Below are 26,796 nucleotides of genomic sequence, written 5' to 3'. Positions count from 1 at the left end.
TTCTCACCAGCTTTACAATATTTGCAATCCGAAGATGCGATTTGTTCACAGCCCATCAGTTTTCTGAAAACACTCCTTAAACCATTTTTTATTTTTTCTGTCTGCCTCCATACAGGGTAAAGTTTTCTTCTTTCTTCTTTTTTTGCCCTGAGGAAGGCTTCGATATATCCTGCCCAGCAGGGGGCGCTCTCACTGAAACGTGACATTGATGTAATTTCAACAAGAACAATTTTTTTGTTAGAGTCAACTGTTAAGCTTGGATCTCCTTACAACACTAGCATGTCAGAAGACCTGCATATATAGGACTGCGAACTTCTGAATATTAATAGAAGCTTCAGCACCCTTCTTTCATTTTGGTTCCTTAATTATGACCTTTTTTCTGGGAGGCATTCATTGCCCGTCATTTGTTCTATTTTCCAATGTCCATGACTAAATTCTGATGCATTAATTGCTCACAATTTGTCTTATTTTCTAAATGTTGTTTGACTCTGTATTTTCCTTTGTGCTTATTTGAAGACTCAAACACTGCACTACCTTAATTCAGGCTTCTGTTTTATTACTTGTCATTTTTATTTTTTGTGATTCCACACTTGTTTTCAACAAAATTTCTTTTCCGATTGCGTTTCCTTTGGTTATTTAACAATGTCATTTTTTAACTCAAACATGTTCAACACGTTTTGCTTTTGTAATAAAAAATGCTCTATTAAAATTGATTTAACAAAAAGGATTGTTTTCAGCATCTATAGAGGCTTAAAATAATTGTGATACCTGTGTTTGGATACACACCAACTGAAAATGAAAAAAATCTTCTTTTATAAAAATTAAAAAAAAGAAACATTTTGCTCCAGCATAGTGGATACTATTTGTATATACACAGTTTTTGATTGCCCCAATCCACTTGCCTTAGGGACCCTCCCTACCACATTTTCTTTGTATGATGTGTATGTTTTGAGGTCATTTAATGTAACAACGCCGATATCACAGGTGCTCAAATTCAGGGATAACCAATTGCACCTTCATAAATAAATGTCATTAGTGTTGGGTACTAATCTCGTAGAGTTTAGCTCAAATTAGGGTAACACTATTCTATCTAAGTAATACAATTTATAATTTCTTACTTGTTCTTCCTTTTAATATTCCAACATCTCATAAGTATATCTAAAGTTTAGTCAACTGTATTCTTTCTTTCCTGTCCTGTGTCTGTCTTTTTCTCTCTTCCCAATACGGGTAATATTGATTGGTTATGAATGAAAGATGGTTAAACATTTTAGTTTTTGAGAAAATACTAATTTGATTAATAGTCAATAAAAGGCCTGAAGAAGCTCGCCAGTTTGTGGAGTAAATAAGGATCACAACATTGATGAAACATGTGTAATCCATTGTTTGGAATATTGTACATTATTATTATTGTACCACTGGTCATTGTTTGGAAAAGTGTACATGTTTACATGTGAAAAACCAATTGCACCTTCATAAATAAATGTCATTAGTGTTGGGTACTAATCTCGTAGAGTTTACCTCAAATTAGGGTAACGTGCACAGTAGGTCCCAGTATGCTGCAGCACGCCAACTCTTGCCTCCCCTACACATCTGGTCTGGGGTATGTAAGTCAGCTACATGCCCCCCTTCTCAGTGCAGTTTACTTCAGAGTGCAACGCACATCAAGCGATAAGTGACTCGAAACAGCGACCTACAGGATTGTTGATTTTCAAAAATGTAAGAGTGTTGTTGTAAAGACTGGAGGGGGGTGATCTGTACTCCTGCCCTATTTATGGCAGAGTAGAAGCGCAGAGCATCCCCAGCCAAGATTCTCTACATGGTAGAATGGATGAGCAACTAAGGCTTAAGCTCTCAGGAGGGGCTGCAGGCTGGTTCATAAGTACAGTGTAGTCCCAAGCCCCACAAAGGAATGTCCACACACTATGTTATGTGATAACACAGTTCTTTATATAAATAAGGTTCACTATATATACACAATCAATAACATTCTGTGCTTTGGCAAATCTGATATGTTAAATATGTACAATGTCTATGTGGTACCACAGTTCACTCTTGACTCCTTTGAAATACACCAACTGCTGACAATTCCAATGGCATACAAATCAAATAGTAATGTGAATAAACATCAGACATAGGACGGAAGACAAGTTAGGTTAAACAAATGGTAGAATAGTACTTTAGCTACTAAGACACAGTTCTGTGTGAGGATCCTCCACCTGGGCAACCTGTAAATAAAGTGTATCAACAAGCCCAGTCCATATATGTTTAAAATAGTCTTGTTTCCTGCTAAAATGTTCTACTACCCCAATGTACCTGAGTTTAGCCGAGTTTCTTCGGTGGTTCATTGACGAATCCCTCGAGGGTGAACTCCCTTTAAAGCAGGAGTCAAAGGGCTTCAAGAGTCCTTGAAGAAGGTGAACCCTGGCGTCGAGAGTCCTCGATGAAAAGAGTTTGATGCCACAAAGATGACTCGATGAAGAACGTAGGCCCGGGTGTCGGTATCGGATGCCGGCGTCAGTGATGGTGACTCGACCACGGCTGGCTTTCGGATCTTGCTTGTTGGCGTCTGTGTGGACTTTGGGTGGCTGAAAACCCACCAGCGGATTCTCCTCGATTTGTCAACAACCTCGACTTTCTCCGGCGGGATAAAGCGGTTGACGGTGATGGCAAGGGAGTCCTTGGTATATATTTTCTCAGGCCAAAAGGTGGAGTATTGCGGCTCCGGTTGTCGAGCAGCACAGCGTCAAGCTGTCCCCACTTCTGGGCAACACGAATCGACTGGCTTCCAGGGTTACGGAAATCCTCTAAACCCGAGTCAACGGCAATGGACTTCGACGGCCTCGATGTTCGGGTTCTTTACTTCAGATTCCTCAGCAGACCCCTTCTCTGGTTGACAGTCTTTCAGGACTGGCTTCCAGGGTGCCACCTTGAAGATCAGCTTCTGCACAATGTTCCCTCGTAGCTCAGGGAGAGGTCTCTTAACCAGGTCCTCTCCCGGATCAGTCCTCGACAGACTCGACAGCTTTCAGATCGGGTCGAAGGAAAGCAGCAGCAATTCTTCTTCTTCCAGCTGGGCTTCAAGGATAAGCAGCTTCAACTTCAACAAATATAATCTCCCACACTACAAATAAGACCATAACTCACAGCATGCCACTACGTTTGCTAGTAGTAATTGACGCTTTGACAATCTCTCAATGAACTGCAAACACCAAAACTGTTGGCTTTGCCAATGCTTGTTATTTTTCCATTTACTCAGTGATTGGTTGTAATAATTTAAGCTATGAACATTTGTTTATCAAGGAACCATTAAATCTGCAAAAATATTATTTGCTTTGCCAGTGCGTTATATTTATCTATGTGTTTCCTCAAAATCATTGTATTTGGAATTGTACTTCATAATAAAGAGTATATTGGGAATTTAACATTGCTTTTGTATACATGTGAAGACATCTTGTATATATTGTGTACATTTTATAGGCTGTGCATGTAAAAAATATTGATATATTAAGTTTATATATCATGTTTGGTTTCGGCGTTTTTCAAAATGTTTTCACCTCAAAGAAACAGAAGCTAAACTTTCAATTGCGGCAATAAATTTGAAAAATTTAAAGTGGACAATTTTGAAAACTTGCATTCAGAAAATTAATTTCCCAAATGGAGATCCCCATTGTAAGAACGTAAAAAAAAAAAGTTCAACTTCTTATAACTTTTGAACCTGTTCCTCCCTACCTAACTGACTGCATTTTCCTCTACTCTTCCTTCCGAGCCCATGACTCTCTTTTCCTCTCAACCCCTATCCTTGCTTCTCTGTGCCTCGTATTGATTCCAATGCTTCTCGCTATTTCCCACTTCCACCAGAAGTGGCGCCCCAAAATCAAAGAGAGCCACTCGCTAGAGCTGTTCAAAATGTGACTAAAAACCCACAGGACTACCACACCACAATCTCGTACTGACCACACCCTGAACCACTGGGACCACCCGATATACAGACACAACATTTGCAATGCGTTGCTTAGTGGCTCTAAATTGGAGGTGAACTTCCAGGGCTGGCTACTGGGGGTGCTGTGGTATGTGTGCTTTGGCTGAAATGGCCTATTCTACCCCGACTGAAACAGCAAAGTTCACTTCTCTTCCATACAGCAATAGACAAACCATTTTAGAACTTATTTATCGATTGGACCAGAGCAATGCAATTTCTATTTATTTTATTGTTTAAAGCGCTGACCTAGATCAAGCATAAGGAGCGCTGTACAGAGTGTGGGTAGCCGGCATTTGGACTGGCATCTTTTAACATAAGCGGAGTACTGTGAGGTCTGTTCATCGGTATGTGCATCCATTGGAATTAGTTCTTGTTCAGGTGTTGTTGAAAGAGCCATGTTTTGAGAAATTTGCAAAATTGGACAATTGTGGGGGCATTCCGAGCCGACACTGGGATCGATTTCCAGAGGATGGGTGCATGACAAGAGAAGGATTGTTTGTGGGTTCTCTCTCTGCAGACGAGTTGTGATTCAATCTGCTTGGTCGATTTGCTCTGCGAGGAGCGTGTGCCACCAGATCTATGGAGCTTAGCCTCCAGCTACGCTGGTGTGCTACTCGTGACTGCTTTGTAGATGACGCATGCAGTCTTAAACACTAACCTGGGTTGGAGTGGATGCCATTGTAGTTTGCGTAGGATGGGGGTAATTCGGTCAACTTTCCGTGCTCCTGTAATAAGACATTCTGCAGCGTGGTGACTGCTTTTAGGAGAGCCAAGTGAGAAGCTGGGAGCCCTGTCAGGAGAGCATTTCCACATGCTAGTTAGACAGACAGCGTGGGTTACTGTTATGTTACATTCAACTCCAGTTCCTAAACCCATAGCAATTTGTTCTCTCCAAGTAAAGAACTGGAAGCCTCCCTCCAGACCTGTACTCTTTGAGGTATATAGTCCTCGCCCTCCAGGGACGGCTCATCCATACTGGGTAAGGGGGCTACGTCCCACCAAAACCCTCGGCCATCCTGAAGGAACCACGCCAGCCGGGAGCGCACCCTTTAGCTGTTTGTTGCAGCCGAGGGAGCACTCCTGGGCTGGCTTGACAGTTCTGTTCCCCAACCACGTATGTCTAATGGACTATGCAAGGCAGAAGGCGTTTAGCTTCCCACAGCCGTGCATGGCCCATTGGGGATGCTGGCGCATGCGCCTCCCTGCACATGCAAATTGAGTGAGGTGCCATGCCATCAGCACTCCGGCTCCTGCTCAAATGAGCAGGAAGCACTCTGGTTCCTGTTCATGCTGTGTGGGAGCCAGAGGCTCTCTTGAGGCCTCGGCGAAGCTGAATACAGACTGGAGCTACCTGCAGGTAAGAATATTTTTTATAATGTGTGCGTGAATGAGTGAGTGTATGGTGTATGGATTGAGTGAGTGACTGCAGTGTGAGAATGTGTAAGCTTGTGTGCATGTTTGTCCTGGACCAGGGAGTGGGTAGGTGGTGGAGGCATGCAACAATATAAATATTTTTAATGGCTTCTATCATAGATGCCTAGTAAAACAAATCATTATCCTATCTTTCATCAACTGGCGGTTGATAAAAGAAAGGGTGATGTGTTATTCTGTGGCTAAACTGGCATTTTGGGTCAACCAGTCTAGCCAATTTGTACTGTGGTATGACATGTTTTACTGCATTAGGTATGATAAACCAAGCATAACATGTTGGTTAAACTGGCATTTTGGGGCGGCCAGTCTCGCCCATTTTTATTGTGGCATGACTTTGTTTTGCTGGGCGTCTATGATAAACCAAGGATGGTATGTGTTATTATATAGCTAGACTGACAATTTGGGGCAGCCAGGCTAGCCATTTCTTACTGTGGCATGACTTTTCTCTGGGCATCTATGATAAACCAAGCATGGTATGTGTTATTACTTGGCTAGACTGGCATTTGTGGGCGGCCTGTCTAGACCTTTCTTACTGTGGCATGAGGTTATTTTAGTGGACATCTACAATAAACCAAGCATGATACGTGTTACTTGGCTTGAGTGGCATTTTGGGGCAGCCGGTCTAGCCCTTTCTTACTGTGGCATGAAGTTTTCTTCTGAGCCTCTATGATAAATCAAGCATGATATATGTTACTTGGCTACACTGGCATTTTGGGGGCAGCAATGTCTAGCCCTTTCTTACTTTGGCATGTGTTTTTTATTCTGGGCATCTAAGATAAAGCAAGCATGTCAAGCGTTATTACGTGTGTAGACTGGACTACATTGTCCAACCAGTTAAGACGTGTTTTCTAATTGTGTCATGGTATTTGTAAAGGCAGAGCCAACTGAAGTATTTTCTTTTGTGGGGGATACAGACATATTTTGGTAGAGCCAGTGTGGACAAGTTTTCTTTTAGCATAATTTTACTGCCATTATGTGAAAACCAAACAGGAGTATGTTCTTAAATAGGAATTCTGGCATATAATGGTGCTAGGAGCATGGAAATGTATGGGCACACCCAGTCTGAAATTGTTTGTTTTATACTGGCATATATTGCGGGCAAAGGCATCATGAAAATGCATTGGGAAATGCACCTGTGCACTGTTGGTGACTTGTTACATGGTGATATGTTATCCTACAAAACCAATTGCAAACTGGCTTTTTACCCAGTTTTTCACAGAAAGTGTGCTGTATAAAGTACCCGTTTACCTTTTTCATGGAGAAAACCCCACTGAACACCCCTTGGTTGGTTCAGGCTAACTTGCTACGCCCAGTCGCTCTGTCATATTTGTGGGCAATATTTGCACCCCTCCAATTACAAAATTCATCAGCCGCCACTGCTGCCATTCATGTCTCTCCGGTACTTACGGCATTTCCTCTGGTAACACGTCAGCCAGGATGTTGATGGAGTCAGTCTTGGCTTTGGAGGTTGGGGCAGCAGCTAGAAGGATCTTCAGTAGAGCAATCTGTGCAAAGAAGCAGGGGCATAATCGAATGAATGAATGAATAAATAATTAAATGATGAATGGATAAGGTTGTATACCTAGTCTAGTAGACTTGTGCAGCCCCTATTTCCTGGCCCTGGTCCGTGCAAGGGTGTACTCTTCCCTTCCCTGGAGCAGGGACAGTTCCCATGTATACCACCCCACAGCCCGCTGGGTAGGGAGGAGCGCTGCACCTGCTCAATACATTGGCTGATAACAGGAGATGTACTACACCCCGAGTTCTTAGATCATTGATGGGCACAGACACCAGAGATAATTTAATAGGTTTCCCCAGGATTCCACTGGCGTGAGCCCCAACTGAATGGGGCCCTGCTGTGTCAGCTCACCCTTCCTTGGTGGGTTCTCAGGGATCCTTAGGATGAGTCTGATGGAACAGACCCCTTACCTACACTCAGGTACCACCCACATGCAGTTTGGGACCACCCACAGAGTCCTCTGTGGGTGGTCCCATCTAACTAGGCAGACTCAGCCTGGCATACAGAGCCCGGGAGGAATTTTTTGATGGGCTTGCCTTGCTGGCCACGAGGTGGGCTGTCAGAGGCACAACTGGGCAGCCTGGTCTGGGCCGCCTCACACATGCGGCCCAGGCCTGGCTATTCTCTATTGCCCCAAACAGCACCTGGCACGCTGCCTGGACCATGAATACCACTGGGCCGGTCCAGTCTGGCCCCTGGGTGGGTCGACTGGGGCACGTCTCTGGGGCAACCGGGTTGCCCCTAGCCTTAGCTGCTCAGCCCCCTGGCTTGGTCTCTGGAGCGGGGCTACCTACTTGCCACCTGGCACTATTTTCAGAATTAATGTCCTGCGACCCCCCCATATAAGTATTTATCTTTCTCCTTCTGTCTTCCAACTGTCCACTGTTTTAAAATCTCTTAGATTCTTTTCTCTCCACTGCCCAGCACATTCATGGACAGGGGAGTCCTTTTCCTTTGTGCTTTTCTTTTTCTTTCTTCAATGAACGTTCCATCCATCCATATAGGTGGCTGGAGCAGAAAAACACACACAAAACACACAAAACACACACACACACAAAACACACACACACACAAAACACACACACACACAAAACACACACAAAACACACACACACACACACACACACACACACTTCACTGCCTCTGTGTCTTAATTTCTAGGTGGTTTCCCTTAGGGGACAAGCATGTAGCCCCTACTAGCTGGGCCCCGTGGGGGCACGGGCTACACTTGTTTTGAGATACACACCTAACAGCTTTACCCTCCACGTGACAAACTGTGAAACTGTGCCCGGATCTCCTATCATTTGAGTAAATACTGCCTGAGGCATGGGCTGTAAGGGGCTGGCCATTTTAGCAATGGCAGACATGAGCTGTCGCATAGTTGACGACACCTATGGAGTTTCCCTTTTGAGGACATGCATACGTTCCACTCCATGCATTGGAGACATGCAGTATGCCAGAGTGTCGCCCAAAAACCATGCCGGGGAGCAAGAGGTTCAGGATGGACAGAGATGCCATCAACCAGCTTTAGATGAGAACGCTGGCCCAACCCCCTACACTGGGAAAATTGTGTCATTTTACATGTAAGCCCCTCGTGGTAGAAGTGTCGCCCACACTCCAGATGGTGGTGTGTTGATCACCCACTCTCTGATTGGAGCACATATAGTATGGCATCATGTTACCCAACATTCACATCTGGGTGCAGAAATTGGGTAGAAATAACATAAGGTAAGCAGATTATCTATGGCACCCAGACACAGGTAACCAGCGATTTCATGTGTCAGCGCCTCAAGATGGCATGGAGTGCTGCCCTCAGTCTTGTAGCTGGTCTCTGGTAGATAGTCAATATATGATATGATAGGTTATTTATAACACGCTGAATACCCAGAGGTTTCTAAGCGCGGACCCGGGGATCAAACCTGTGTTGCTCCGTGTCGTCTTGCTTCCAAGGTGAGCACGTTACCCCTGAGCTATCCTCCTGAGACTGCCATTCTGTGCTCAAAATAGGGACACCAGAAAGTAGTACCTGGGGAAGGACAGGGTCAGAGCAACTGATTATCTCCCCAAACAGTCAGGCAGCCATCTTTCCCATGTGTGGCAAAAACAATGTCATGGAAGGGTGCAAACACACTTCAAAATAAACAATCCCTGCCTGAGGCCAATGAATCCAGTCTGCTCTGGTCTCCCTCCATCCCTGGGGATGTCCCACCTGGTTGGTCCCCATCATGTGAAAGGAAGCCGGCCCGTTGAGATGATGCAGTTTCCTAGGTTACTGCAGTCCACCAGCATTTAGAGGTTTCCTTTGATCATGGATATCATTCACGCGTGGGGAGGAGTGCTGGGAACCCGGGTACCAGTGTGAAGAAAGCTACACAGCGTCTTGACACACCTACCATGTACTGGGGGAGGTTGTACAGCATAGTCCTGTACAGCACCTCACACGGGGTCTCCGGGACATTCTCCTCTCCCTGCAAAGTGAGGCGAAGCACAACACACAATTAACATGCATTCACTACAGAACGTCCTACAGCCTGAATGAAGTATAACATATGCAACACATTACATTAGAAAAATCGTCATTCTACGCAGATAAGGTACACAGGAGACTAGATATATAATGGTGGTATACAGTAGCACACTGCTCTATATAACAGCAGTATCTTCGGCATTGCAGTGCATTAAGGTCCTGCCTAGAGCATTTGGATCTGACACCAGGACCGTCTCTGTCCCCGGTCTCAGTGTTCAATTGACCTATCATGGCACATATGATTGTCTCGTCACTAACCTTTTCCCCAATTCGGAACACCACACTCAGGGGCCCCCTGTTATGTAAGGGGGTACACTGATTCCCTCTGGGATGCAAACACATGCAGCTGTCTATAGTGGACAGCCAGGGGAGCGTAAATGGGATTTCTGGAAGCCATCTTGGAGCCCTCAAGAAATCGGGGATAGGGGTATCCACTAGTCCATTTGCCTAACGGCACCCCTAGAGGACAGGAATACCTTCTGCAAGATAGACCCGGGTCCGATGGAAACTGGAAGCGAAGACGACTCTAAAGAGACGAAGAAGGACCTTCTGACGTGGAGGGAAAAGAGGGATCAACACAAGACATAGGGGGTCCGGGTCCGGTCAGTCGGAATGGGGATTTACCAGGACATTCTGACCTATGCGGACCCAGTAAGTCCCCATTTCGAAAACCATTCCCCATTCCCATTTGAGCCCCCATAGGGCTCAATGGGAATGGGGAAGGAGCTAATAATGGGCCCGTTATTAGCTCCCTGGTCCCTTAGCGGCTCCCGCTAAGGACAGCTGGTCAGACCAGCCGGTCCTGGTGGGACCCGCTAAGGGACCTCGTAATGTGGCAGTAGGGGATTAACGGCACCGGCCTCCTTACCGGTGCTGTTAACTCTCTCTGCCATACTCGGAATGACCCCCATAGTCAGGAGCGGCAACAGACAAAGGGAAAGGTACAAGAAGTGACACAACCAGGGGGGCATGACCATGGCGGCAGGAGTGCCCCCCCCAGGTGAGTTGGGATGCAGTGAAGCGGAAGAACTGGCTAGTGTTAGGCCTGTTCTGACCTTTTACTTCGAGAGCCAGAAGGGGAAAGAAATCCTTGCCATCTTGGGATGGTTTTGTTTGAAGGGTTCTGAACCCTCAGTGGCCTTGGCAGCTTGTTGGTATCCACACCACGGACCACGGTTCAACCACACTAGCAGCCCGCCACCAATGAAAGGGACTAACCAGCCATGTCTCCACACATGAAGGCCCCATGCTGGGTCACAGTGAGGATCGCCACGCGCCAGGACAGCGGCCACACATGCCACATTCCCTGGCAGCCAAAATGAAACAGGAACAAGAACAATGTGGCAAACGTCCCTGAGTTGTTTTTAAGTGGCAGTAACATGGCTCTGCTTCCATGGAATCCTGCCAGCAGGACCTCGCCCAGTCTCTGCTACACTACATGTGACGTTTGCTTTCAATATAGAACATATGGAAGGACGTTTAGCAGCACTCCAAAGCACGGTTTCCAAGGGTAAACTTACCAAAGACACAGGGCAGCTCTCCAGTTCCTCCTCGTTCCGGATCTGCACGTCAGCGATTGACACATACTTGTACTAGGCAAAGAGAGAATGCCATCCAGTTATATGCAGCCAAAAAAAGAATGAAGCAGGGGCATCAATGCAGTGCACCTGTCAAGCGACCCGCCCCACCTAGGCCAACTTACTGCAAATCAGGGGCAGAGCACAGAAAACACTCTGCTATCGGCATCAGTACCATGGTTGTCGTTGCTTACTGAACTAGAAACCCTTTTATCGAAGTACTTGAAATCTCATTCATAAAAGTGCTTTCTATTTATGTTTAAAGATCGAGAGAAGGGGGGTGTCCCCAGATGGTTTGCACTACAAGTCCCACCAGTCCCCGGCAGCATAGTCAATTGTGAGGGCTCATGGGTGATACGGTCCAAAATAACTGGACAGCCACAGATTGCAGATCCCTGATCCAGAGTAAATACTAAACCTGGCATGTTTCGGGCTACTCAATGCGCCAACCTGTTTTTTGTTTACCTAGTCTCGGGAGGATAGCTCAGGGGCAACGTGCTCGTCTTGAAAGCAAAGCGACGCAGAGCAACACAGGTTCGCTCCCCGGGTCCGCGCTTAGAAACCTATGGGTATTAAGCACATTATAAATAACCAATCATATCATACCTAGTCAAGGGTGACAGAGCTGGGCACTATGAGTGCATGGCGTGCTATTGGTCTTGTCTGCGGTCATGCAACATGTCCATGTTCCACTTTGCAGTCATTGCCATTTTCCAGTGTTCGGTAGTGGCGAGACCGGCTGGTGCACACCTCCACCTAGGAGGTGTAATAGCATAGAAAGCTTTCATCCTGGGTCCATTTTCCAGGGGGCACAAAAAGAGTTTTGGAGACGACTCATCCACATCCGCTACTAATGTGGCACTGACGATGCACCACCATGTGTGGAAGACCGGGGTTGCCACAGGGGCAATGTGAAGACTGTTTCTGATCTGACATGGTGGTCTTCCTGAAGGGGCCCTCCCTGTTAATTGCAGGCAAAGTTGGGTGGGTCTCAGTATGGGCCACCCACTGTATAGGCTTCACCTTGTTTCCAGTTGCTATGCCTTTAAATATTGCACATGCCTGGTGGCACACGACGCAGGCTCGGAGACTGGTTTTCTAATCTTTCGCCTTCTGCCTCGGTCTCCTCCCAAAGCCGGCGGGGCGGGGCCTTTATTCCTAGGCTGTGACATCACACTGTCACGGAGTGTGCATGGGTATGATAGAGCGGCACAACAGAAGCTGCTCTGGGACACAGGTGTGCAGCTATGCACACAACATGTGACCCTTTTTTTTTTACTTTTTAAAATTGCATGTGGTAACCAGCCCTCACAACAACTTTGAATACAGGATCTGTTTTAGGATTTTGGAAAAGGTGGGGGATGTTATTCTATGCCCCAGGCCATCAGTACTCTGGAGTGAGCCAGTGGCACCAAGATGTTTGATGGTTAGGAATGGGAGCAGGGAAAGGATGGAAGTACGGCTAGCACTGTTGGACTCCGGGTCATCTTGGATCTCAACCAGGATAGTGTCGATGGTGTCCATGATGAGGCTGTAGAAGTTAGTGAGGATCTGCTGCTTGGGCGTGTCTGTGGGTGACAATGTTTGCCTGCAGAACTTTGATACCATCCTCCGATGATATGCCCCTCTTTGAGCCCCTCCTCATGCAGAAAGCAGGTTGTGAGGTTGTCTGGGAGCAGGAAATGGGCTCCTACAGCCCCCATGGTCCAGTCTTACCTCCTCAGTATGGGGTTCCTCAGGGCTCGGCCTTGGGTCGTCTACTTTTCTCTCTCTACACAATCCCTCCTGGCTCTCTTGTTTCGTCCTTTGGTGTTGCCCATCATCTCTGCGCTGACGATACGCAGCTTTCCATCTTGTTCCTCTTTCTCTTCCCCTATACACTCTTACCTCTTGTCTTCTTGCAAGTCATTCTTGGATGTTGGCTCAGTTTCTTTATCGGAACCCCTCCAAGACTGAAGTTCTTTTCTTGCCACTACTCTCCCTCCTCCTTTGCCTCCCCCCCTCTTTCCTTTCCTCTTTATGCCCATAATCTCGTAGTGATTTTTGACTCATCTCTTTCTTTCACTCCCCATATTTATGCTCTCTCCCGCTCCTGTCGGTTCCAACTTTTCAGTTCACGGAAGGCGAGACCATTTCTTTCCTTTTCTGCTACAAACATTCTTGTTTCTTCTCTAGTGTTTCCTGACTGTCCAACTGTTGTTCTCTTCTACTAGGTCTTCCTGCGGTCCATCTCTCTCCTCTTCGTTCCATCTATCCTGCTCTTCCAGTGATTCTATCTCCCCAGCTCTTGTCTCTCTACAATGGCTCCCCATCGACTCACAGCTGTTGCTTAATTTTCTTTAATTTTCAAATGCCTTCACGGCATTGCCCTTCCTTATCTCTCTACTAATTTCTTTGTATGTCCCATCACGTCCTCTTCGCTCAGTCCCATTTTCTTGTTATTGTTCCTCGTCGTCCTCGTGCTAATTCCTGTTTCCGCTCTTTTACCTTTTTAGCCCCGAAACACTGGAACGCGCTTCCCCTTTGTCTACGATCTTTGTCTCTTCTTCCTGTTTTTCACTCTCATCTTAACGCTCATCTCCTTCCTGGTTATTATTTCAAAAAAGGTAGCAGGCGCTCCTTGCCAGAAAGAACATGGCATGATAACCTGTTCTGAGATGAGAGTTTGCAGGACACGCTTTTTGCTCACTGTACCTTTCACAGATGGGAAATATCCATTTGCATATCAGTCTTTGTCCCGCCCACATGGGCAGTCCAGCACCGAAATGCAATGGCAATTCCTCTCTGAACAAGAGTACCAAAAGCAACCCCATACACGTGTTTCAGCCTTGTTGGGCCTCATCAGTGAGGTGAAGCTTTGCGTCTCTGAGCACAGTGAGCAGGGAGTCCACGTCTGGTTGCCCCCAGGTAACTCAGGGTGACCAATCCCAAGTTCCTTGCAAATATTTCAAAAAAGGTAGCAGGTGCTCCTCCCAAAAAGCAGATGGCTGCGAACTCTCAATGTGGTTAATAACCACTGAACAGGTTATCATGCCTTGTTCTTCCGAGAGAGGGGCGCCTGCTACCTTTGTTGAATTCTTTGAAGGAACTTGGGGTTGGTCACCCTAGGTTACCCGGGGGCAACCAGACGTGGAGACCCTGCTCACGGTGCTTAGAGAGGCACAGCTTCACCTCACTGATGATTCCCAACAAGGCTGAAACACGTGTATGGGGTTGCTGTTTTGTTCAGAGGGGAATTGTCACAGCATTTCGGTGCTGGACTGCCCATGTGGGCGGGACAAAGACTGATATGCAAATGGTTATTTCCCATCTGTGAAAGGTACAGTGAGCAAAAAGCAGATGGCTGCGAACTCTCAATGTGGTTAACAACCACTGAACAGGTTATCATGCCTTGTTCTTCCGAGAGAGGGGTGCCTGCTACCTTTGTTGAATTCCTTCCTGGTTAACCTGTGCTTTTCAATTTTATTTTACATTACTTGTACAGTTTTAACATTTGACCAGCGCTTTGGTGTATAGCGCTATATACGTGAAAATAAAAACATTGCGGGCAATTTTCCCCCTCCACAGTGGTCCCCAGGGGACTGCTGCCTGGTTTTAGGTGGTGTCGAAGTTTAGGCGTGTTTTCCCATGCCTGTCTGGGATTCTACAGGGATGCTCATGTCATCAAGAGGTCAGCATTATGGCGGTGTGAGGTGTGTCCAAGTACGCAGAGTTGGCATGTATTCCGCAGCAGACAGAGTGTGCAGGGTGGACATGTGATGGCAAGGTTGTGTTGGCCATAACTTTTATGGTTCTTTGGCCCTAGGAATGAGGGTGTATGTGTCAAAAATAGGGACCGGGACCAGGTCCATCTAATGTCTCAAGACAAAACAACCATGAAGAAGGAAAATGGATGAAAACATTCACACTTCTAGTTTTTAAATCTAGCCATGTTCATTTAAAAAATGGATATGCAGAAAGACAACATATTATACTTGAAAACCTTTACAAAGGTCATTGGTAAGAATGCTCCCTTGTGTCTGTTCGAGGGCAGTTCAGTTCATATACATTGTCATCAGTGCTTCAGATTGGAGCTTTCTTCCATCAATCAATATGTTCTAAAGTTTCTGCCGAGCCTCCCTCCCTGCAGTTGAACATCGAGACCTCTTGTTCTAGGACTCTCTTCTGATGAAAACCATCTATCATGTTTTGTGTGTTTCGGGATTTGGATGTCTGCAACATTTGTCAGATCTGTCTTTTTCTCCAATGTATACATATGTATATTTGTAATACTTAAATTCTAAATCCCTCAAAACTCCTGAGGGGGCTTCTAAAATTGGAGATAATACTCCAGGTTTGTAGAAAGGATAACTCTGGGGCAACGCGGTTTGTCTGGGAAGCAAGACAACGCAGCGTCAAAACAGGTTTGAATCCCGATCCCACGCTTAGAAACCACTCGCTGGTATTAAGCCCGTTGTAAAGGAACAATTAAATTAAATTGAAAAAAAAAAAAGATTCGGCCCGTGACTGCCATGCAATACTGAAGATGGGCCCTCCAGGACTAGAAGTTATGCTTCGGAGGATCCCTTGAGAACTGGACGTAAACCTTAACACATAGTCATCCAGACTAGGACTCCAGAACCACAGAATACTGTGGAACCTTGGTAATAACTCCAGAGAAGGCCTCCAGAACGGAATACTCAATGAGGCATTTCAAATTGGGCCCACACCGCCAGGTGAAGCCTCCGCACTGATAGTTATGGCAGCGACAGCTCCGTCATATTTTCACTACCCGCTTGTCGTGTTCTTTGGTCACATTAGGCCATCTGAATGTTCACCAGAGTCTCTGCTTCCCCCAGGACATTCCCTAATCCCCCATGGGCCAAAAGCTGAAAACATTAAGGAACGGCCAAGTTTCTTATACATTTACATGATGACATGAGCAGGCGGGTCACAGAGCAATCACCGGGTCATATCCCCAACCCGCGACCCCCACAAATATTGATCAGGCAGGGCTTAACATTGATCACTTTTCGATTACCTGCTTTAAAGTCTTGACACTTTCGTGGATAGGACGGGGCAGCCCAACTAAGGTCTCTGTGTCGCTGAAAGAAATAAAAGCAAGAATCAGTTGACACTAGAAAAGTAGACTAGAACTTTCAAGTTTCTCCTTGCCACGTGTGAAAAGGTCATCCAGTCCTTTTTCATTTCCTTTGAATTCTGGGACTTGTAGACGTTGTTTCTCATTTTAAAATTAGGAAAATTACAAATCCCAGAATTCCAAGAAAAAACAGGACTAGTTGATCTTCTCGTGAGTGGCATTTTTAATTTAATGTATTTATTTTTACATTTGTATAGCGCACACAAACCCTCAGGCATCAGGGCGCTTAAACCAGTTACATGGTGCCCGTAGGCAGATATTTAGACAGAGGTACAAATGAGTAGGTAAGCATGTAGGTACAATAATCACAGCGATCATTCATAAGTTACAGAGACGTGTACAGTTTTGACACCAAAAACGTAGGCGAGTGATTTATGCGAGTGATAGCAGGGTGACAGCAGGTATAGGTGAATAGTCAGGCATGGGGAAACCTGAGAGCTCTCGTAAACTAGTATCGCAGATATGAATGAACCAGTCTATGAATTTTTTTTTTTTAATTCTCTCTGACTTTACCACCAAAATGTAGATGGTGGGTTGGGGGTCAGGCAATATTGGTAGTGGTGAGGTGGAGGGGTCAGAGTAGCGGGAGGGCCGTGGGAAGTCTCACCTGCATTCTGTGGTAGAAACGTTGAGTAAAAACCAAGCATAAATAATTTACAGTGTTTTTCGAGCAATAGACATACATTCAAAGAAAGGGCGTTAATCAAGCAAAGTGTAGCTGATGCCTGTATCCATCATTCCCTGCTTCAATACACAACTTCTGCCAACGCATGCGCTTCCCTGTTCACCAATCACAGATTTAGACTCTTCATCGTTCACAAATCCAAGAGCCCTGTCCACAGGCTAGACACTTTTCCCAGGGACAACAGGTTCAACATCAGTTCCAGAGACACCAGTTCTGGTGACTCAGTTGACACTTCTCGTCTAACTTCTCCAACACTCGTGAATCGTTTCCAGTGCTGGGTAAAGATATCTAGGGGCGCACCGCCCTCCTGTGGCAGCGGCCGGTAACTTCATGCCGCTAATGAGGACACCCAGAAAAGAGTTATTCTGCAGCCAACACACTTCAAGGATGTATGGACTACATTGTCATTGATTAACAGAGGATTATTGAGAGTATCATCTATATCACATCAGCAGTAGCAAAGTCTGACAGCTTATGTAAAAGCAACGCCTTGAGAATAAGCACATATAACAGCTGGATCGATGTTTGGTGAGCGGCGCCGAGCCGCCCTGCGAATATTTGGATATAGGTCAAGCTATCCTATTAAACAGTCTTGCTGTGTAAGGGACTTTTCCACCAGTCACAGTAGGAGATGGTGATGCACCGGATGTTCACCAAGCGACAGAACGCGCCTTGGCAGAGCAGTTTGGTCCCTACATTAATGTGGTGATGGAAAGTCTGTTTTTTCCACGCCTACAGGAACCTAACGAAAAAGTGATCTTGTATGTAGCGGCTCTAAGGAGGCGGACAAAACATGATGAATTCGGTAGCCTGAAGGATTGTCTCACCAGAGATCAAATGATGCATTGTACTACACACACACGAATACAGGAAAGACTTTTGATGATCAGAGACCTCGCCTTGGAGCAGGCCATAAGCATGGCGAAACTAGCAGCACAATCAGCTGTCTACTCTGCGAGTCTGTCTAGCACACCTAAGAGTGATGCTCACACTATGGAATGCGAAGATCACAAAAATACCCACAGAAGGGGAGAACTTTTCCAAGGGCACTAGAGGACAGTGGAGGCCCTAGAGACAACCACCTCCAAAAAGACCAAAGTGGGACACAATTGTGTGCTTTGCTTGTGGTGATAATGACAATGGGCCTCATTATAAGTTAGTTGGTACGGTAGTAACGGTGCCGGTAAGCTACCAGCACCGTTGCTACCGGACCGGCAAACTACAAGTTGTGCTCGCGGGTGCCTTTCTGCCCACCAAGTTCGAACCCGGCGGGCAGAGCGTCACCCGTGAGCACAACTCGTTGGATGCATTGGCATCATTCATGAATGGTGCCGGTGCATCCGACCTCCCCATTGAGCCCCTATGGGGCTCAATGGGAATGGGGAGTAATGGGTACCGGCACCCGGCAATGGGTAATTACCAGGTCTGGCAGTACTTTCACGAGTTTGGCGGCAGGTGGGCTGATTTTACCGGCGCGGCTACCGCCAAACTCGTAATGAGGCCCAATATTTCCACAAGCGATCGTGCCCACTAAAGAATTCTACATGTAGCAAGTGCAAGAAACGTGGCCATGTGGCAAAAGTCTTTAGGGGGGCAGATTTGCTAGTATTGTGAGGTGTGTGGAGGATGATCTGCAGTTTCTACAAGATCATTTAGATAATATTCTAATTGCTACCATAGATGACCATGCAGATGATGTGGCAGCACCACGGTGTGTGGCGAGAATCGCTGGCCGGGCTGTGTGCATGATGGCTGACTCTGGGTGACAGTATACGGTGGTCAGCACAGACACTTAAAGATTTAGGTTTCAGGTTGGCAGATCTGCAAGATCCTGGCAGAAGCACGAAAGGATATGGGGGTATGCCGATAAATATGTTGGATTTGAAAGTAGTGAGAATTGAATTTAAAGGCAGGAATACCCAAGGGAAATTGTATGTGGCAGACAAAGGGGTCTCCCTATTGAGCTGGAGACACCAGAAAACGTTAGGAATCGTGCTACATCCAAATGCCAGTGAGCCAGTAAAGCTCCTGGAGGGTGGTCTGTGTGATGACATCAAGAAAGTGTTTAGTGACAGAAAAGGTTGTTTGAGAGGGATCCAGCATAAGACCATCTTGAAAAGAGATGCAAAAGTGGTTGCTCATAAGGTAAGGCCAGTGTTGTTAATGTTGAAAGGTAAACTCAAAGCGGAGTTGGATCAACTGTGTCAATTGATTGAGCATATTGAGGCGGCTGAGTGGGTGTCACCGATGATGATTGCTAAAAAAAACAGATGGAGCAATTTGCATGTGCGCAGACCTGCATTCCCTAAACAAGAAAATACGGGTGGATCGGCACCGGCTTCCAATGGTCCAAGAGATGATAATGCTTTTACATGGAGCAAGCTATCTCACAACCATAGATCTATCTAGTGCCTATCACCAAATTGAGTTACACCCCGAGTCCAGAGCTCTCACCTCGTTTGTGGCACCCTTTGGCGCTTACAGGTTTAAGAGGATGCCGTTTGGATGAGCCTCGGCTGCTGCCGTTTTTCAGCGTATGATGGAGATTTCGTTTAGTGGGATGAAAAATGTTAGCGGTTTCCAGGAGGATATGCTGATATTCACTGCAGAGGTAGAGCAACATGATGCGTGTGTAAGAGAGGTACTAGCCACTCTCCAACGAGTAGGGTTGGCAGTCAAGAGAGAACCATTTCCATTTAAGGTCAAGGAGGTGTCCTATTTAGGTCATGTGATACATGAGCATGGCATCAAACCAAAGAGTAGCCTGGGGGAAGCAATAGTAAAGGCTTCTGCACCACATGAAAAGGAGGAGCTATGAGCGTTTTGGGGATTAGCAGAGTATTACTCCAGATTGGTAGAGAAGTTTGCCACATTGAGTGCTCCTTTGAGGGAGCTAATGAAAAAGAATATTGTGTTTGAGTGGACTGAGTGTCAGGAGATCGCTTTTAAGAGGGGTATTGTTGGAGCTCTGACTTTGGGGATGTTTGACCCCTGCAGAAGGACAGTATTAACTATTAATGCAAGTCCTGTAGGACGGGAGCCTGTGCTCATGCAGGTGAAGGATGGGCATGAAATTGGGATTGCATGCTCCTCGAGAGCTTTGCAATGGGACGGAAAATAACTAATATATGAAAGAACATGAGGCGTTAGCATGCTATTGGGCTGTGGATCATGTTTAATTCTTTTTGTGGGGAATTGTATTCCTGATGAAAATGGATCACAAACCCTTGATACGTGCCCCGTTAGGGAAGAACATCTGTGTTTCCCCCAGAATAAATCATTGGGCACTTGCCTTACAAGAGTACCATTTTTTTTATGGTGTACACACCTGGTTTAACCAACATGGCGGCAGATTGTTTATCCCGCCATCCCACTGAGGAAGTGTACGGTTTGCTGCAAAGCATGAGGCAGTGGTGGTGCAGGTGGAAAAATTGAGAGTTTTGGAGCCAGTGAGATGGCAGGAGGAGTGTGCTGCATATGTGGAATGGAATAGAGTGTGCCAAGAAGAAGGGTGGCATAAGCATTCTCCAGGAGCGCGTACCCAGTTTGATAAAGTGCAGAATTAACTGTGGGTTTGGTTTAGTTTAGTTTATTGTTTGTAGAGCGCACCGAACCCTGAGGTATCTGGGGGCTTGTACTTAGGAAATGTTACAGGTACATACATAAACATAAGTTTGGCCTGAGTTTGTAGACAAGGGTTACAATCAAGTCAGCATACCACCGTCAAGAATATACAAGTTTGTTGACATAGGTTACAAGTTAGTCAACATGCAAATCATCAGGGAAATACAAGTTTGTTGACAGAAGTTAAGGGTAGAGGGATTATACCCCCTTCCCCTGGAAGTTTCTCATAAGGGGCACCTATGATGTAATATGACAGAAAGGAGGATAAGAGAAACATATTGGTGGCCGTGCATGGATTATGACAGAGCATATGGTAGTGAATTGTCTCACTTGTGCAGCCAGTGACAAATCACATGTTGCAGTGGGAATGCCCTTGAGCCCTGTTCAGAGACCAGCACAGCCCTGAGAAAAGGTAGCATTGGATATGATTGGTCCACTGCCAGGTTCCTATCAAAGCAAGAGGTTTATGTTTGTGCTAATAGATTACCAAAGTAAATGGGCGTATGTCGGTTGGGCTGATGATGTGATGGATAAGTCGGTGCTGGAATTCTTAGATAGTGTGTTCCGAAGGAAAGGTTTTTCGTCAGTTGTGTTGACGGACAATGGAGTTAAGTTCCAGTTGAAAGACATTTGCAGAGTACTCGTATGAGCCCACAACTCTGTATTGTCCCAGGCAAAATGGGCTTGTTGAGAGATTCAATAGAGTGGTAAAAGGGACACTCCAGTTGGCCTTCGTGTTGAAGTTAAATGTTGTGGCAACAGTGAGGAATATTTTGTAGGCATACAGAACTACACCACAGTCAACAACCGGGATGTCGCTTTTTGTGTCCTTGAGAGGGAGGAAGCCTGTTAGTGAATTGCCACTGAAATGTTTGGGCAGGTCTGTTCCTATCAAAGTGAAGAGGGAGGAGCTCATTGGAAGAGCTGAGGAGTGTCAAGAGAGATACAAGAAATGGTTTCAGAGTAGGAAACGATATATATGGAACCGTTTCAGGTTGGAGACAAGGTGCGTGTGAGGGATCCCAAGATTAGAGGGAAGAGTGCTCCATACCTGTCAAGCCCCAAAGGGATAAGAAAAGTGAAGGGCAGTGTGGTTATGTTACAGGATGGAACTAAAGGGAGTATGAAGCAATTTGTTAAGTGCCATGAATCGGTGGTAAGGATGTGTAACAGGGGAATTGTAGAAGATGTGTGGAGTGATGAATGCAGAGGAAGAGGAGCTGGAGTGGTGAGTGCTGAGGCACTTGTGGATGGTAGATTCATACAGGTGTTAGTGACTCTATTGACACTTCTCGTCTCACTTCTTTAAGATCTGGTGTCTCTGGAACTGATGTTGAACCTGTTGTCCCTGGGACAAATGTCGAGCCATTGGGGATGGCTTGTGGATTAGTGAACAATGAAGATTCTACCTCTGGGATTGGTGAAGAGGAAGCAAGAAATTGTTGTATTCCAATGGAAGGAAATTGTGCACTAAAGCGGGGAATGATGGATCCAGGAAGAGGTTTAGGTTGCGGAGTGTGCTTACTAAGTTGAAGGGTTGTGTGATGAATTTGTTGTCTTAGGGTGAGGTGTGTTATGGTGACTGCAGTGTGAGGCCGACATCCGAGGTTCCACTCTTGCTCAGGCTCCCGTGTTCGTGCCAGTCTTGAGTGCAACGTTTGAATTGCACTCACGGCTTGTACGGGACACAGTGAGCCAGTCTCGTTAGGGGAGCCAGAAGTGTGGTTGCATGTGGTGTGGCTCACAGTATTGGACTTGCCTGCTAATAAAGTTGCTGTTCCAATCCCTGGCCTCCTCTAGTGTTCTTCTGTCTCCTGCATGAGCACACTCAACAAAAGTCTTCCTGGAAAAATATGTGATTTTAGGCCAAAAAGATGGGCCTTCTGACTGTTGTCTTTTTGAAAAAGATTTTTTATTGAGTTTTATATTCATCCTGGTCCTTCTCTAAAGATGTAGCAAGGCATACAATAAGCAGTGTCACATAGCAATTTGCTATGCAATTCTGTAAGTTTGCTAATTAAATTGACACTTGTGTAGGCCAGCTAGCCATTTAGATTACCTTGTTCAATGACCGCTTACTCAATCGGGCATTAATCCCTTGCAGTCGGGGGTTATTCCACCGTCTTTTAGCTGTTCACTCCAAGTTCAAAGAGGCTAATGGGAGATAAGGAATAATGTGGAGGCCCTACAGAGATTCCGGAGGCAGGAGGGCCCCTCGCCTAGGATGGGAGTGTAGGCAGAACGTGCCGATGGGGCAACGAAGGGGGGCATCTGGAACATTGTAAATGAAATTAAGGCCCTCCGGTCCGATATTCAGGCCTATGTGATGGAATTAAGTGGCAGATTTCATAAAATGAAGGAAAAGATTGAAGGCATTGAGATCAAGCAACTGTCGACAGACCTACTAGAGATGAAGCTGGATGTGAGGTTGGTTTACCTAGAATCCAGAATGATGGACCTGGAGTTGAAACTGGTGGATCTGGAAAACAGGGAGCGTCGTAATATCAGAGACATTGGTTTGAAGGAGACGGAGGGGGAAGACGCTGGCGGGTGTGGAAAGGAAAGTGGTGGATATTGTTAATTTACTCTTCAAGGATGAAGGGGGAATGGGCTAGTTATCAAAAGAGCTCACAGAGGAGATGGTGGCGCTAAGGGCCAGAGAACGGTAGTGGTGAAATGTTCAAGCTACACACAGAAAACTGAAGTCTTAGGGAGGGCCAGGAACCTGGGAGAAGTGGATTATGAGGCTTTAAAGGTCAAGATGTACCCGGACCTGTCGGGATTGACACTGACCAGGGAGGGCAAACAGCTCACGATGAAGCTCACAGTGAAAGGCCTGAGATCTAGATGGGGATTTCCCTTTGCCCTTATTTTTTATTTCCAGGGAGACTATCGGATAACGTAAGCAGGAGAAGCGGACCGGGCACTTCAGGCAGTGACTGCCATGGCGGTTGGGGGGAAGGGCCCAGAATTGGTGCAGGTGCCCCAGGGAGAGGGGAAGGGACTCCCCTGGCGCAGAGGAAGTAGATACCGGGGCTCGGGAAAACGGCAAGATGAACACGCCTCAGTCTGTGCATTGAGGGGACTGGAGATTGGGGACGGGATACAGCCGGATTTGACAGGATCACTGTATATGGATGGGGGAGATATGGAGGAGGGGGATGCAACAGCAAATGTTTCACAAGGGGGATGGATTTGGTGCATTGATTAGGGGGGATGAAGCGATGGAGGCTGAGGGGGATTCTCGGATGCCTGGCATTTAGGCAGGCATCTCTTCCTATCTTTACTTAGTTGGTTTTGTTGAATAACTTTGTGCTTATGTTGTGTTGAGGGGTGGGGTGAGGTGGATGGGGTGTGAGGGAATGGGTAGGGATTGCCTCGACAGGATGGGAGATTGCCCCTGAAAATGAAGTGGTGTTGTGGGACCAGGGGAGTGTGGGGGACATGGACTCGGAGAGGAATCTAATTGTACCAGATGATGGATAGTGTGGGAAGCAAAGCAACAGGGTCGCTCAAAGTTGGGAAGTCATTGGTAGGCAGGGAGTTTGGGCTGAACAATCTGGATGTCCTTTTCCTACAAGCAACTAGACTGTAGAAGGCTGTAGAAGGGGTCGAAGAGGAGGATCCCAGGTGGAGTAGGTATACTAGTGAGGAGGTCGCTCTAACTCAAAGTAAGGTATTTCATGGGGTTGGGGTTCGAGCTACATGCAAGGTGAAGATGACAGGTTTGAATATACATATGGTAAAGTAAATGAAAGGAGTACCTATAAAAAAAACACTTGCTCCACCACTCTAACAAACAAGTGTCCGAATCATTAACCGAGAGATTTTACCCTAGTACAGTCTATAGTATCTAGCAGGACTTTGAAGGGTCTCCAACCTCCTTTCTTCATTCCCAGTCCTGGACAGTGGGGCATTCTCCTAAGAGGCACCAGCCCACGCAGCAGGGCACACCTAAGAGTACTAATCAGGCACAGTTCTTACAACTTTCTTGTGCTCCCATCTCTGGAGAATGGGTTTGTCCGGGCAGGTTATTTTCCTGCACACAATGGCTTGGATCCTCAAAGTAACACAATGACAACTGCTTTTGATCCATCACCATGAGAGAGGACAAATCCTGGGCAAGATTCCAACTGATCAGTTCAAAGTTGGCTTCTACTGAATCCAGTTGCTGTCATATAGGTTTTTTGACATGTACGGAACAGCCACCATATGAAGAAAATTCCAGTTGATTCCTGTTGCATCTTGGAAATGGCTGTGGGGCTTCAATGATCACTGCTCGATTAAAGTGATGTTTTTACCTAGCAAAATAGAGTTTGACAGACAGGAATATCCATTGAATGTCTAAAATCTCATATGTAGCAACTGGGCCCACTTCAAGCCTTTTGCAACTGGTCAACTTGAACTTCCACCCAGGGAAAGGAAAGCGTGTCTGTAAATGGGTCAGAGGTTCTTAAACATGTATAGGTGCTGTTCGTGTATTATCGTGTATTCGAGGGTTTAGACCTCACTTTCTTTTCCTCTTTTTTATCTCTTCTTTTATTTCTGTGTCTACATAATGAATACTTTGTGCCTCATTCCAAATTTGCAGGCCCAGATAAAATGCTGGTAAATGACTGTCTCACCGGCACCGTAAATGCTGGTGCCGGTGATTCAGTAGTTCCCATCCCATGGAGTCCTTTAGGAATGGGATCTTGCTGTTGCCGGATCTGTAATATCCCAGTAATACCGGGATATTGGGTGCCGGTAACGGTAAGGCGGGTTTGCCGGTAATCCGGCGTAATTACTGGCAAGTTACAAGCAAACCCGTAATGAGCCTGTTTGTCTTTGATAATTAGCCTTTAATATTCATTGACCAGGCACATGCATGCATAGTTCTTATGTAATGTACGTGGTCTTGAATAGCGCCTGTGTGACACTATTAGTATCCTCACTGCACTTAAGGGTAAATAATACCAGCCAGAACCATGGCTGCCACAACACTGTTGCCTCTACCTAGGTCCTAGTGCTGTTCATAGCCTCACACTATATACAACTGTGCACTGGGTACCTATCAACAAGTGGACTACAATCAGATGAGGCATTCCAAGTGACGTCTGATAGAGTAGAATAGGCCATTTCAGCTAACAAGCGCAGATGCCAGAACAGGCACCACCCAGTGGCCGTCCCTTAAAGTTCACCTTTAGCTGTGTACTACTGCATAGTTGCCAAAATTATCCATTCCAATCTGCATTCTGGGACTTGTAGTCTGAGGTTTATAATTGGAAAAGCAGAACTACAAGTCACAGAATGCAAAGGAAGAACCCGGACTGGATAATCACCTACAGATTGGAATGGATAATGGTGGTAACTGTTGGGAAGGGGGGACAACCATCCCAGACCCCCAAGAGATTTCGAATGAGGCAAAGGCCTGGAAGTATAGGTGCTGTTGTGTGGGCAGGGTAGTACACATTGTGGGTTTAGAACACACTGGGAATCAGACGCCATATTAAGTAATAGCAGCCATATTGAAATCACAGCCTAATGCTGCACTGCAGCCGGGGCTGCAGGCCTAGGTCGCAAACATGGGAATAAGTGTAAACTGGGTTGTATCATGGACACTGATGAGGAAGGCCAGAGCTGCAGAGATTCATCGACCTTTCATTGGCGTATGTTGCCAGCATTTCATATCCAAGAAAGAAAGCGCCCTGCAAGGCCAAGAGGGGGTTGAGTGCTCACTGTGAAAAGTGATCCCACGAGAAGGAGGGCACAAGCCTCTGACCCTCCTCCATCCCACCTCTAATTAACAGCATCCAGCTGCACCCATTCGAAGACACCAGCATTCCCAGGTACCAGTCGGGCCCAGACCCACGACCATAAAGCTGTTAGACCCCCCAACCGACCAGAAAAGATCAGAAAGCAGGGATTGTGTGATTTATGCTGCAAGTTATCAGGAGGGGCAAAACAACAAACCTAAAACGAGGGTGGGAAGCTTTGGAAGGGCGCTGACATGTCTGGAATCGAGTTAGGGTGACCTTGAGGTATCCTCTTAGCCCTTGTTTTCAGTACCAGGTAGACACTAGCTTAGAGATAAAGATTGTATTGTTTTTTCTTTGCCTAACGAGCAAGTAATTGTAGCCTCCTGCCTGATGACATAAAAGAAGAAGCCCACGTGGAAGAAGATGGACAGACGGGGCTGGGACCAATGGCCTTGTATCCCTAAAGGAGCAGGTAGTCTGTGCATAGGGTCGCACCAACCAACCACTCGGATTTGTACTGTATAGTAACTACAACATTGATGATGCTGTATGCCTTTTCAAAGTATTGCTCATGCT

General features: G+C 46.2%; 1 protein-coding gene and 1 long non-coding RNA gene across 7 annotated transcripts in view; one reads left to right on the top strand and one right to left on the bottom strand.

Annotated features, from left to right (window-relative positions):
- The window catches only part of LOC138514235 (uncharacterized), a 159,046-nt gene extending 156,573 nt beyond the window's left edge, over positions 1-2,473 (top strand). The window contains exon 3 of the long non-coding RNA XR_011281900.1: positions 116-2,473. This is a non-coding gene — a long non-coding RNA (uncharacterized lncRNA). The remainder of the gene's footprint in view (positions 1-115) is intronic.
- Positions 1-26,796, bottom strand: part of STRIP2 (striatin interacting protein 2) — a 335,180-nt gene that overhangs the window by 53,895 nt on the left and 254,489 nt on the right. For 5 of the 6 annotated variants that reach the window (XM_069629588.1, XM_069629584.1, XM_069629585.1 and 2 more), the window contains 4 exons: positions 16,054-16,117; positions 10,977-11,048; positions 9,323-9,397; positions 6,818-6,915 (listed from right to left, as the gene is read on the bottom strand). In XM_069629588.1, the coding sequence (XP_069485689.1) occupies positions 6,818-6,915; positions 9,323-9,397; positions 10,977-11,048; positions 16,054-16,117 (309 nt within the window). The remainder of the gene's footprint in view (positions 1-6,817; positions 6,916-9,322; positions 9,398-10,976; positions 11,049-16,053; positions 16,118-26,796) is intronic. The other variant, XM_069629586.1, reaches the window with a different exon arrangement.

Source organism: Ambystoma mexicanum, chromosome 12 (assembly GCF_040938575.1).
Source record: "Ambystoma mexicanum isolate Mex_15411 chromosome 12, UKY_AmexF1_1, whole genome shotgun sequence".
In the NCBI taxonomy this organism is placed as follows: Eukaryota; Metazoa; Chordata; class Amphibia; order Caudata; family Ambystomatidae; genus Ambystoma; species Ambystoma mexicanum.
Note: the sequence above shows the minus strand (reverse complement) of the source record. Positions and strands in the feature narration are given on the sequence as shown.